This window comes from Hippichthys cyanospilos, chromosome 10 (genome assembly GCF_059441005.1).
Source record: "Hippichthys cyanospilos isolate Australia breed blue-spotted pipefish chromosome 10, RoL_Hcya_1.0, whole genome shotgun sequence".
Classification (NCBI taxonomy): Eukaryota; Metazoa; Chordata; class Actinopteri; order Syngnathiformes; family Syngnathidae; genus Hippichthys; species Hippichthys cyanospilos.
The window spans coordinates 19,289,339-19,303,777 of NC_142378.1; the positions used below are offsets into that span (position 1 = coordinate 19,289,339).

The following is a 14,439-nucleotide window of genomic DNA, read 5'->3' on the forward strand; positions in this document are numbered from 1 at the left end:
TATATATATATATATATATATATATATATATATATATATATATATATATATATATATATATATATATATATTTTTTTTTAGTTTTGTAAAATTACGAGCCACGTGATAGGCTCCCAGAGACCAAGCTGTCAATCAATGTGCTTACTAGCACGTTCGTATCGTGTGCGTGTGTGCTGAGCTGAGTGCACACAGGTGGTTACAGGAGAGACGAAAGCAAGTTTTTGGACCCCCTCCCTTTTGTAATAAATTGGAATTTAAAGTGTAAACTCTGCGTTTTAATCATGTTTGATAAGCTTCTTGTTACTCGCTCTAGTCGGACGTCCGAGGAAGCGCTAAACGGATAGGCACGTGACTACACACGGAAGACACGGAAAAGAGAGGGCATACCAGTACATTTACGGTATAAGGTTTAATCATTTAAGATTTAAGTGAATATGTGTACTGCAGTAGTAGTTTTACTTCCAAGGAGGGCGAGTGACATATGCGTTGATAGATAATTTGCCTATCTGGCACGTCTCTTCGCAATATAAGATTTTTTTCTCCCATCAAAAAATCCGCAATGCACTGAGGGCACGATACGCAAGGCGCGAAGTAGCAAGGGATCACTGTATTACAAATACATTATTTGAGTACATGATTACTCAAAAGGCATTTCAGAACAACTCGCTGTTGTGTCTGCAGTGGGAGAGACTGCTCTAATTTTATATATGACAACATAGTTGTCGTTGCCAGCCACGTGCTGGATGGCTGTAGTGAACATGGTGCCAAGCTGACACAGCTGGCGACCAGACCACGGCTCTGAGGTCTTGGCCATGGCAAAGGTCCGTAGTTTGTGGTCCTCAAAGGCAGTAAATGGCGGCCTTTCAAGAGGAGCCGTACTGCTCCTCATTGTTGCGGAGCTGCCTGCTGAAGAAAGCCAGTGGTTGCCAGGCTCCTCCCACCCACTGCGTAGTCTTATGCGTCAGTTGTGAGGGAGATTTGGGCTGTGAGACGGGTATGCTAGCAGACGCAAAAGCATTGTGCATCCCCGGAGGCAAATTCACTTCCACCTAGAGCCTGGTACAAGGATCACATGATGTGAGCTGTGCGAGGATAAACCTGTTGTAAAGGTTTACTATGCCAAAGAATTCTTGCAAGGGCTCACTCCATTTGGTGGTGTGGAAACTTGGGCACAGCATCCACCCCGGCAGGAAGGGGGACACCCCCCTTTGATGTAACGCCCGAGTAAGGTAATGCCTGATAGCCCAAATTCGCAGGTGGTTGGGTCAACAATGAGGCCATAGCCCGCTGAGTCACGGACCAGCATGCAGAGGTCCGGCAGGTGTTCCTTTGCATTAGTGCTGGCCACTAGGATGTCAGGATGTCTATGTAAACAAAGTGGCATATCATGCTGCACAGAGTCCGTAAGGAGCTAAAATGTCTGCACTGCACCCTTGAATTTAAAAGGCATCCCCAGGCACATCTTGAGGGTGTACCAGCCAAGTCGACCTTGGAAATGACGGTGGCTCCAAGTGGGCAGAGATATCAAGATTGCATATTGGTTGGGGGTTACAGGGGTGCCAATCACCACAGGGGGGGCCAACCACTCTCAGCCTAAGTCACCATATTTAGGGGTCAGGCCCAGGCCCATGGGCTGTTTGAGCAGCAATTTCAGGAGGAAGACCCATGAGCTGTTCAAGCAACAATTCATGCCAAGGTGTTCCATAGTGGCTAACTTCTCTTTTGGGAGTTGCAAGCTTGTCCTAGTGGAGGGAGCCCAAATGGGCATAGACTGGGAGACCTGCCTTGTGGTGTGTATCTGTTTCACGGCATGCATAGCCACAGCTGCTGAGAACGTTGGCTTAGTGAGATCAGGAACCTCCCCAGCGTCAGTGTTTTCCTGACATGGCTGCGCTGGCAGGATGTTGTATTGAGCGTCAGAGGCTACCAAGCAGACATCGGCTGGAAATAGTGTCCTTAGGAACAATAGCTTACAGCCCCGGCCAGCACCTGTAGCTGCTATTGAGTGCCACTCTTAGCGTTTACCGAGCTGCCTGAAACTGCAAGTGTAATGACACTGCTTGCTTGGCCTTGGCATCAAATCTGGCATGTTAGGAACATAATCCGTTTTTAAGCAAATGCCATGCATGGGTTGTGTTTCCAAAGGCCAAGCGAGTTGAACATTGTGGCGTTGATCAGAGTTGCTCAATGACTTGACTGCGGCCGACCGGTCGATCGCCTAGCTGTTGTTAGTCCATTCGCATGACATCAGATTACATAGAAAAAAAATACTGAGCCAAAAAAAGGATCTCAATTGAGAAAAAAAGAACAGTGTTGTTTACATCGGAGGCTGCTCACTCTGGGAGGTAAAGATTATCAATAGACCATTGTCGCGACCATGGGGGGGACTTTGAAGAAAAGCGTACCAAAGCTGTCCGTGTTATACATTATTTGACGTGCTACAGTTTATTTGGAAGCATTTACTGGCTTTCTCACAACTATTGGCTCATTTTACTGTAATGGTTGCAATGGTTTGAAAGACAGCATATTCTCCTGTGTGTGTTATTGCACTACTGGGCCAACAAGTTACTGCCCAGTAAACGTGTCTATCCTGCCTGTCATTTTACACTGGATGGTTGCGTTGAAATCCGTCATTTTTGCTTGCATCGGGCCACCACATACCAAATTGTGCTGGCCCTGCCAGGACCAGCATTGGCCCTATCATGACATTGAGCCAATACTTTACTTCACATGAAAAAACAACAACAGCTTAAACCTTAGAAAGAAATACGTTTAGTGCAACCCTGTTACAGTACACCCCAAAACGAACAGACACTCAGTTCAAACTGAAATCATGTAGAAATTACACAAATATGGAGTTCCGTAATTCCCAAAATATAAGGCACACCCGTGCATAAGATTCACCCATAATTTTGGGTTCAAATTCTGGTCATTTCTCTGTTACTCTGTATAAGCTGCACCAACACTTTGGCAAAAAGGAAAAACTATAGAAAAGCAGAAGAAAAATCATCATCCATATCTTCTTGTGTTCATACCCATGAGTTATTTATTTGTTGCACGTAAAGTTAAGTGTGTTTCAGATTTTCCATTTTGTGAGCAGTCAGTGAACGCCAGTGAAACTGAGCGCGCTCAAAGCAGTTGTTTTTCTTTTTCCTCATGATGCGATTTGAGTTCATTTTACCGTAAATACCCAAAGTTTCACAGCATCCGTGTTTCCCCAGGTTTATGACTGTGTTTATAGGCTGAAAGAAAACAAGTAGTGAACGGGTCAAGTAAAATATCTCTCTGTTCTCTAACCGGTGCATGCCACCTTGCCACACTTCATTGAATCAGCTGGAGACATAACTTTTACATGATCCTCTCCATTTCAGTAATATTCCTGTGTGTGGACAAGGATGAACTCGGACGTAGGTTCAGACAGTTTGCTTCCTTTATTGAAAAGAAGGCCCGAACAACCTCAGCTAACACGAGCTGCTGTTAGCTGCAGCAGCTACTTGTTGCTAACAGCCACTTGACATCCATCCTTGTTCCTCGATCTTCGCAGCTCAATGTGCATTTGAGGTGCTCCCATACACGGGGGCGTGAAATTAGCTTCCGGGTCACATGAATGTTTTGAGGAGCGAAGAGCTAGAAACGCTACAATCAAAATACTTGAGCTGAGCTCTGTATCTAGCAGGTCAAAATGTTGGCTCTCTGTTCTGCCATGTCTTCCCTTCCCTGCCTGTCAATCAGAAATGTGGTCCATACCCTTTCTGATTTATCATCATTGTAATGTGTTTCGGCTTTTGGTCATTTGTTTTCTGAAATGTAAAACTGTTTTGTCTTTTGGTCATTTGTTTTATGAAATGTTGATTTGTTTTGGCCTTTGGTAAAATGTATGTGAAATTTTTAAGTGTTTCACAGTTTGTTCATTTGTTTTGCATTGAGGGCCACCGTATGTTTGCAATGTAAATTTTGGAGCTTATCCCTCATGTGAATACATGGAATCATTCAATTGAAAATCAAGCGTCCGCCGACGGTCACGTTTGTCTTCAAGCGTGCCAGGTTTCGTTAGACTTTGTCTGAGATCCTTAAGGCCCTCTACACACCAACCCAAGTGAAAACCATCTGGACTAGATCATTGTCAAGCGAGGCGTGAGGGAGAGAACAATATGTGTCTCCATGCCAAGTTGGACAGCTGACTACTTGCTTATATTTAGGCAAGTCAATCTTCATTTCGAGTTGAAATCTGAAATTTGAGCGCATATCCTCCATGCTCTGTTAGAAACCGCGCCTCGTGTGTTTACCTTTGACACAATTGACACACAGGCCAATACAAATCAAACTCCTTAGGTGCATAAAAGGACACATTTAGGCCAGCCCGAAAAAATTGATGAATATGTTGAACTGAAACTAGGCAGCCAATAAGAGAAGTTGTATCTTTGAGTCGAAGGCCAAACCAGAATGGCAAAATGTTGATAATGTTGAGGAAACAATGACGTTGTGACATTTCACTTTAATTTGAATGTGTTTTTGACCAGATTTTCCAAAAGAATTCCTCTAAAAGTGTTTTTTCCGCATGCACAAAAAGCTTTTTTTTTTTTAAATACTTTTATTCATTTTCCTAAATTCTTGCTTTGTTCTATTCAGGCTGAAGTGGCATTTCTAACCAGACATTTTGATTTTTTGGATATCAATCATAATTTAAATGTTCCTAATTATCTGTACGGTAATGATGTTTGTGAATCAATTAAATATTTTGCCATAATATCATAATGAATGTTAAGACAAAAAGAAAATGTGTCTGTGAAACCTCCCTTTTTTCCTGTGAGCACTAATTGTTGTACATTGTGCTTTTTTACAGGGGCTGCATTAAACTATCTCTTCTGGTTTTCTGAATTTTCAAACAATTTTACAACTTGGACTATTTTTGAATTTAGAGAAAATGGCTACTTTGTGGCAGCATCACAGGACTGGACATGAACTTCTTCAGCCTTCTCAAACATGCAGAAAGAAAATGCAATACATATGTTTGGAGCATCACGCCATCACTGGCAAGTGGTGGTTCTGTCTATGGCTGGCTCTACTGGTAAAGCACATGTGCGCTGTGGAGGCTGAGAAATTTGATGAAAATGACCCAGTGATCACTACCACCAACGGCAAGCTCCGAGGAATCAAGAAGGAGTTGAACAATGAGATCCTGGGCCCTGTTGTACAGTTTCTCGGCGTCCCCTTTGCAGCCCCGCCCACAGGCGAGCACCGCTTTCAGCCACCTGAGCCATTGGTGCCGTGGCCGGATATCCGCAACGCGACACACTTTGCTCCAGTGTGCCCCCAGAACATTGTGGAGGGCCGCCTTCCTGATGTGATGCTGCCTGTGTGGTTCACCAACAGTATTGATGTTGTCTCCTCATACGTCCAGGACCAGAGTGAGGACTGCCTCTACCTTAACATCTATGTGCCCACGGAAGATGGTGAGTTATACAACTGGCAGAAGGGAAAATGGTTGGATGGATACTGGACGGCGTTAGGAAAATGAATCTGCAACCTACTTAAGAGTTTAGAGTCACTGTATTACTGTATGTGAGTGAATGTAATTTTTCTTTCTGTCTGTCTCTCAGTAGATCACGTGACCTTGTGCATGTTCCATAAGCATGAATTTTGTAGTTGAAAACTGTGTCAGTGTTTGAACGCAACATTCATTGAAATGACTTTTCTTGACCATCTCAGCCTCACGTTTCCATTGTTTTATTCTATTGGTTTATTTTAAAGTCATGTTTAGCAGATATTTTTATGCCAGATTTTGGCAGTTTAAACACTTTTTGTACGGTCAGAGGTGATGACTGATAATCTACATGTAGCACCTGAATTAATATCATTTTTCAGATTGTTAATCGTATATGTAGTAAGTCAAATAAAATAATCGTCACCTTAATGATGATATGGAGCGGTGAAAAGCTTAGCGCTTCTGACAAACGTTTTCTGTAACTGTCACAATCACTTCTAAAATGAAATTAGCCAATGATGTCATACCAATGTCTATTCTAAGTTCAGTAATTAATTACCACATACAGTATTTAACACTCCAACTTTTTCTCACAAGTGACAATAATGCGACAGCTACATAACAGTGAAAGGCTAATGTAGCAGTCTAAATCATAGCATGCCTTCTTGTCAACAGCATCAACTGAAGAGGTTAACAAAATTAAAGTATTGAATTAAAGAGAACAATTGATCTTAAAGAGCATTAGCAAACCACCTAACTCTTTCAGTGCCTTGCGTTACCTGGAAAGGCAACCCCTAGAGCACAGGCGTCAAACTCAAGGCCCGGGTGCCAGATCCGGCCCACCACATAATTTATGTGGCCCGCGGAGTGATGATTTGACTTCAAGTTTCTGGCTAAAATACCAAACATGCAAGTTGCCTTCAACTTTTAAAAATTTGAGGAGAAAAAAAAAACCTTTTTATTCCCAATCTCTCTTTTGAACAGTTATTGCCATGATGTCGAAAGTTTAACAAAAGGGGTTAATTTTGACCAACTAAATTAGTAGTAGTTATGCGTCCGACCAATCCTTTGGTTAAAGCAAGCAGTCTTTATTGGTGATGGGTCTAACCAATACAACTTGGTCATTTTGACCAATAGATGAACAGCCAATCACATCTCACGACAATTTAAAGTTTTCCTTTTACGTATGTTATCGAAATGTTGGTCAAGTTATTTCAAAACTCAAATGCATTATTTATTACTTTTTACCGTCATTTCAAAGTAATTAGAATACCACTGTATATGAAATGTAAGGCATTACACTCATAAAAATTTTGCCTGAAACATGTCTGCTTTTTTTTGTCATGAAATCAATTCAACAAATTAAAAAATGTCCCTGAGCAAAACCTGTAAATTAAATAGATATTGTTTTATTTTATTACTAGATTCTAATTAACTGTTACATATTTGATGTTCAAAGCTGTTGGCTCTCTGCCAGATTGTGATTTTGGTCAGACTTCTCTGGAAAGTCTAGAGTACACCAAAGCACTTATTTTGTTTGTTTCCCAACTCTGCATTTCACATTAGCCATTAGCATACTTAGCAACCTTTTGGCCGGTGTGTTGAAGAAATGACTTACATGAGTAAGAGCGACAGAGTAATCAAGATGTGATGCTATTTTTTTTTTTTAAACAGTTCAGCGCTGGTTTTTGTGACCTATAGCGTGCTGCTGCGTTCTGACCTTGGAAGAAAAAAAACGTAGCTTTGATGATCCTGAAATCACGTGGTTTGAGGTCTCCATTTGGGTCCCAAACAGATCTATCGCTCAGGCCTAGCATGCTGCTAAATGAATATAGTGGAATTACTAAAATGCGTCAGCCTTGGCTACATTTCATAAACAAGGTTAGATGACCAACTGAACGGTGTTAATGGTGTTTTTAATTTCCCCACATTTATTTTTCCATATTACAACTACATTAAATCCATTCGTGTGTGTGCGTGTGTGTGTGTGCATGCCAACACATCTGCAATGTGTGACGAGGGGACCACATGTTATTTTTTAGTCTTCTATTCATTTTCCAGTTAAAAGAATATCCAAGGAATGTGCAAGAAAACCTGGCAAGAAAATTTGTAGGAAAGGAGGTATGTATTATTACCCAAGCAATTCAAAGTTTAAATTTCAGTAGGCCTTCAACATACAGTAAAGCCCAAGACCTCCATTTAAGGTTTCTTACTGGCTTTCCTGGTTTCAGAGGTGAACTAAAAATAACTTTTGACAAAAACATTTTTTCCTGCTGCAAGTGAAGAAAGGCAAGCGAATACATCTTCATCAATAAATTACAGGCATATTTAATTCATGTAAAATAACATACAGTACATCTCTTGGGTAATTGTTTTTAAATTTACTTATTTGTTTGTTTGATATTTATTTGTTCAGGCAAGGCGATTGAAAATATCTGGATTGGCTTCATAGAGTAGAGTAAAAAATAATTTTGGACAAAAACAAAGACACTTTCAACAATTTATACAAAGTGCTGCACACAAATTGTATTTCAACAAAATGCAAAACATACACAAATGAATAATAAATAATGATAACAAGTTGCCACTATCAAATCTATCAATTATTCTATCGAATGATGAATAGATTTGCATCATTCCCTGTCATTCACCAATCGGCAGGGTAGTGGCACAGGTCAGCTAGCAAAGATCCCATCAAGAATGTGATGTCTCACTAGATACACAGAAAGGAGCTCAAAAGAAAACTACATATCACTAGTTAAACTCAAAAAATGACAAAAACATGAAACACTTAGGCCAGCTCTTGTCAGCAAGACCGTAAACTACTAGACCTCCCATCCTTGGAGCAGGATCTCATTGCCAACCCGGAGAAGACACGCCGCCCTTTTCCGCTTGAGGAACATGGTCACAGATTTGGAGGTGCTGATTTTCATCGCAGTCGCTGTGAACTTCCTGTGTTAGTTGAAAATTGAGGCTTGAAGAAGCCAACATCACCAAGAAAAAAGAGGTCCAATACAAAATAGCGAATCGCCCTCAACATCTCGACTGTGCCAAGAAATTCTGCCCGTAAAGCTTATGAGCAGAGTTGGTGAAAAAGAGCACCCTTGGCAGATGGCAACCCTCACTATAAACAAATCTGACTTGCAATGCAAACAAACTCTGACATCGGTGTTCATATCAAAGAACCCTCATTACAGGCTGTTTGGTCCATCTAACTGGTACCCCGTGCTCCCAAAGCACCCTTCGCAGAACTCCACCTCCTCGACACTCAGTGTTAATAGTGCGCCGCTTCATAATCCTGAGATACTAGACGGTGGAGCACAATTGCCTTGAAGACATTTCAAGACATGTCTGAGACATTCCCAGCAATTTGTTACATCACATTTGTGCAAATTCACTGACATGACCTCAAAGTGGGTCGTAGAAATGCAGCTTAGGTCGTCGTCCTGGTGCCCAGTGCACGTATGGATAACATAAGGTTTGAACATGACACTCATTATGGAAAAGTCCAGTCCATTAAGTGAGGACCACACAAGTTCTGGTTGGGGATGAGGGATTGGGGGTGGCATTCCTTACAATCACACCCTTCCAGGTCTTGCTGTCATAGCCCATGTGACCATTAAAACACTTGGCAGAACGGAGTCCCCAATGAGAACGCTCTCCAGCATATTCTCTGGAAACAATAAAATGGTGCGTACCTTAAGCAGTTGTTTGGTGCATAACTACCAGTACAAACAAAGTCAAGACATCTTCCCCAACCTTAACTCTATCAGCGCCCAGCATTATGTTAAAAAATTAGCTTTTTGTGAAAAGGGACCAAAAAAAAAGGAAGTAAGATTTTACCTTACTGAAACCTTATTGGACAAAAGGAGAAAATTAGCTTTTTGTGCAAAGGGACCGCATTAGGGGCGGCATGGCTCAGTGCTAGAGTGGTCATTTCCCAGGGGAGAGGCTGTGGGTTCGATCCCGTGACCATCGTGACCATGTCAAAGTGCCCTTGAGCCTCGAGTTGCTCCTGATGCTGCATCATCAGTAGGTAAATGACTAGTTAGTATAAAGCGCTTTGAGTACCCAAGGTAGAAAATCGCTATATACAGTAAGTGAAACTCCATTTACGCATTGACTTTGACACTAATATGTTTTAATGGCATCTGAAACATCTCAACAGTCCTTCCCTTTGATAAAATATGAAGAAAAAAGGGAAATGTGTTTTTGATGGCAAAACAACAGTGTGCGCATGCATATGAGTACATGACAACAGTGCTCAATTGGCTTATTATTGGCTTATTAAGAGGAGCGCTGGACACGAGTGTTATCTATCCATTCAATTAAAAAAAAAAGTAGTTGATGAAAATTCATGTCACTGGCACACAACCCAACCTATCTATCTATCTATCTATCTATCTATCTATCTATCTATCTATCTATCTATCTATCTATCTATCTATCTATCTATCTATCTATCTATCTATCTATCTATCTATCTATCTATCTATCTATCTATCTATCTATCTATCTATCTATCTATCTATCGTTTCCACAGCTATATCTTTTCTACAGATTATTGTTTCTATAGATCTATAGGATCTACAGATTTGCGTGTATCAGTAAATGTTGCCAGTCCGTCATTTGGTCAGCGGCTGGGCCATTTGTCCGTCATCATCATTCTGCCAAACCAAAACTGCGATCGTTATTCTACCAACAGTATTTTAACCAGGTTTCGGTCACTGTCAAATTACATTATGTCAACAGCTATTTTTGGACCATCAACAAGTCTGTCATAGCGAATACATCATTTTCATCTGTCAGTCACTCAAACTTCATGCTGTGCATTTTCTGTTTCTCCAAACATTCGCTGTGAGATAGGACTCATGCCATAACTGATCCATTGCGTGCTGAAACTTGACACATCATATTGGACTTGTTTTCTGGTTTATTGTGCTTTAAATATGCCATAAAGCACCATCAAGTGCCATGATTAGATAGTATAAACATCTCAGATTTCATGGTACTTTCAAAGAAAAATAAAGAGATTTACAATTTCTGTGGTTACTCCATAGGTCCACGAAGACTTGAAAAAAAATTGTTGTATGTTATATGTTCACGAACACAGTCAATATTTTGGATTTCTTTTATGTTATAAAGATGGCAACATTTAATGTTTAAAATTTACATTTTTGTGGAATTTATAGTGATAAAATTAAGGCCTAACATCATTTTTTTCTCTTTTGAGCAAACCGCAGACGAGTGAACAATCTTAGGTGCAGATGTAAATATAAAAGACACCGTTTTTGGCTTTTCTGCCAATATTATACCATACTTTTCTTCAACTGGAGCAACAAAACATCGCTACACGTGATTTGAAAGTAATCAGAACCACTAAGTGCTCCATATATATAATATGCATGTATACAATTAAAAACATAATAAATAATAAATATAGAAAGGATTTTTTTACCTTTATGTGACGAGCTTGTTATGACCATATTCCCTAGTGAGGGTAGCCTAGCTTAGGCTAGGCTTGCTTAGCCTTCTTCGTATTTTCTCCAGCTTCGTTTCCATATAAGTCATCTTCTTACTTCTCCCTTTAACATCACAAGCAATCTTGGGACCCATGGCTATCCCGTTCAAGTTTGAATTAAGCAGTAAAATGCACAAAAAAATATATTTTAAGCTCCCAGGCGCGATTCAGTCCGTAGCATGCCGCCATTTTGGCCACGACGCCGACTAATAGCATGCCAGTATCATAGGGAGTCATCATGCAGACCAATAGCAAACCAACATCTGAGTGACACATTGCAGCGTAGGCAGTTTGACAGGACCAGAAAATAAGTAAATAGTAAATGGGTCATGACAGTTGCCTTTGTCAAAAAGCAAGAAAAAATCATAAAGAGGGGACAAAAAAGGTCAAAATCCAGGTCGTAAGCTGAAAAGAACCTAAGGCAGGGATGTCGTAGACCGGGGTTTATATATATATATGATCATTGAAATAAATGAGCTGACCAAGCAAAAATATTCATAAAGAACATAAAGCAAATAGTAATCAATACAAAACAATGTATGCATAATTACAATGCAAATTGTAACTGATGATGTTACCTACGTTTTCCCCTTACTTTTACCCTTACTATACTTAAGCTGCTCAGTTAAAAAAGTTCATATTTATATCATAAATATCATATCATAAATGTACTGATAAATATCAATAGTTTTGATTTGAGCAACAGTTTAAAAAAACATAAAAAATTTTAATCAATAGATTAACAAAATAACACACATATGTATATGAATTCTAGTCAGGCTCAAAGGTCATTTCCAGTTGGGCCCTTCATACTGTTCGCCTATACCTATACTTTCTTTTTTTTTAAGCACCTATACAACCTTTATAGATAATCTTATTTCCCCTTGAATGAACAACTTTTATCATTTTTGGCAATCAATTTTTATTTTTTACATAAATCAAAGCTGAGATTTTAGACAACTCCACCACAAATAATGGTCAGAAAGACAAAGTGACGTCAAAACCACAGAGTCATTCGAGTTTATTCGAAAGTGCTTAGTAGAAATGGCAACTGTGTCAGGTTGTCAGCGTCAACATGAGCAGTCATTTACGTCTATTAAAGTGACTTTGGTACGGAGCGCTTGAGTGCTACTACTTAGCGTCTAATTTAGACTTGAGCGCTAAACGCTAGCAACAGGTGCCATCCAATCCAAGTCAGTGTAACGTTGTCATTTTTAGTGCCCTGAATTGGCGATCGAATGCGGTTTCAGAACAACATTGTTTGTCAAGAGTCGGGACTCATGACTCACTCCGGAAGCAACAGTTTGTGCAATAGAAAGTCAGGCTAAGGAAACAACTTCAAAACAAAATCATACAAAGACGTTCTTGTCATTATATGATTTGGTACCATAAAGTTTACTGTGTAGTTCTCACCATGTTTGCTTTATTGTCATGCAGAGCATTAATTAGCAGTAATAACAAGCAGTGCATTTTTGTTTTTACCACATTTCAAAAACAGCAGTCATAAAAAAAACATAGATCTTGTGCTGTGCATGACAAGAAACCATCACACAAGATCTTATCCCATCCCTTGTATCACATAACAAAATCGGGATTAGCAAGTAGAATGGCATGGAAAATGAGCCATGGTAAATCTGCCCCACCAGACAAGAGGAACTCGCACAGGACATTTAACCGTACTTGTGTAGATACTCTATGTATATGCACACAAAGGAAACAGATGGTAACAATCTGATTGTAAAAGAATCAGACCGGGACTAGCGCAAACCTAAAATGGAAGGAACGGATTTGACAAATTACAGCTAGAAACTCAAGAAGATGGTTGCAATCAACTTTACGTTACTGAAGGTCACTTGAGCATACTGTATTTGCCCCATAGAGTTGCAAATATTGAGTCGTACGGTATCAATTAAAATTAGATAAATTAAATTCATATTTTGGTGAAAACAATGTCAGTATTTCTCCGTGTACACGTTGACCTTGCGAATAAGTCGACCTCCCCTTTTTTTTACTTCAATTTGGGTGAATTTTACAAAAGCGTGAGTATAAGTCTACCCCTGACTTTCGTGGTTATACATACAGTGGCTGTCCAATTAATACGGATTGTGTGTGTTATTAAAATGCCGAAATTATGGTACTGTGTTTCTTCATCATCTATCGAATTACAATGATGGGAGAGGCAAGTGCGAGGGAATGTGCGTGCGTATAGACACAAATGCCGAAACGAATGGTGTAACAATAAAACAATTTGAAGTTTCGGTGCTTTAATTTTTGATGAGTGTGACTTCACCTAAAAAGCCCTCAAAGTCATCATCACTGTTTTAAATCCCGGACGTCCTCTCCTTCCTGCTCGTCATTTGCGCAAACATCTTCGTTACTCTTCCACAGGTAGTCATCTTCGAACCTGTCCAGTTTGTTCGAAATGGAGGTCTTTGGAGACGATTTGCTGATCATCTTACTTGGGATGTTCTTTACCCAAGTGATGACTTTTGTGAGAAAACAGCATGGAAGGTTGCCCTTCACTCTTTCTCCTCCCCCCTGCCGACATCCATGATTGTTCAACCACACATCCGAGGAAAGGAGAAAAGTCAATTCGTCTTTTTGTTTTCAAAATACATTAAAGTCTGCCCAAAAAATAATCCACGCAGCCTCGTTGTTGACAACAGAGGCAGTAAGGCTGTGCTTGATGAAAGTGCATTTGAAAGTGCAAACATGGTAAAAACAGATGCATACTATATCGAATTAAAGGTATAGATAACCATTTTAAGCCTTGTAAATGACATATTACTTATTTAGTATTCAAATTGATGTTATTCAAACACAGATATGTAGGAAAAAATTGGTCTGTTTTGAGTTATGCGGGTATAGGTCGACCAGCCCAATGGGGATGGAAAAAGAAAAAACTGGACTTGTACACAGAGAAATATGTAATAGAGGGAAACACTGAAGCCCAAATAACAAATTCCCACTTACTTATATATCACCAAATTTTGTGATAATTAAATATTTTTAGTTAAATATACATTGAAATTTCAGATAGCATCCCATAAATTTTGGTCGAATCGAAATGGAGTCAGAAACACAAAACAAACGTTTCAGTCAGCCTGGATTGTTGAAATGTGATCAGTAGGAACAGCAACTGTGTCAGGCTGTCAGCATCAAAGCTTGCAGAGTCATTTACGTCTATTAACCTTCTTTTGAAAAGTAATCTGACTGCTCTCAGGGGCTCTGGAGAGTTGCAAGTTCGTGACTATGCTAAATGCTGGAAACAGGTGCCTTATAATAAAATACGGTACTGTATTAGCTTAATTATTTTATCCCATCCAGTACTGGCAATTGAATGTGATTTCAGAACAATGTTGTGTTGCTTGCATAAATCATTCAGAGAGCATTAGTTTGTGCCATAGAAAAAAAAGGTCAGCCATTGATGCGT

General features: G+C 39.9%; 1 protein-coding gene across 4 annotated transcripts in view; it reads left to right on the forward strand.

Annotated features, from left to right (window-relative positions):
* nlgn1 (neuroligin 1) overlaps nucleotides 1-14,439 on the forward strand; it is a 71,240-nt gene that overhangs the window by 8,832 nt on the left and 47,969 nt on the right. For 2 of the 4 annotated variants that reach the window (XM_088424980.1, XM_088424982.1), the window contains exons 2-3: nucleotides 4,844-5,453; nucleotides 7,547-7,606. In XM_088424980.1, coding sequence (XP_088281106.1) covers nucleotides 4,925-5,453; nucleotides 7,547-7,606 — 589 coding nt within the window. In that variant the 5' untranslated portion in view covers nucleotides 4,844-4,924. The remainder of the gene's footprint in view (nucleotides 1-4,843; nucleotides 5,454-7,546; nucleotides 7,607-14,439) is intronic. The other 2 variants (XM_088424981.1, XM_088424983.1) reach the window with 1 other exon arrangement.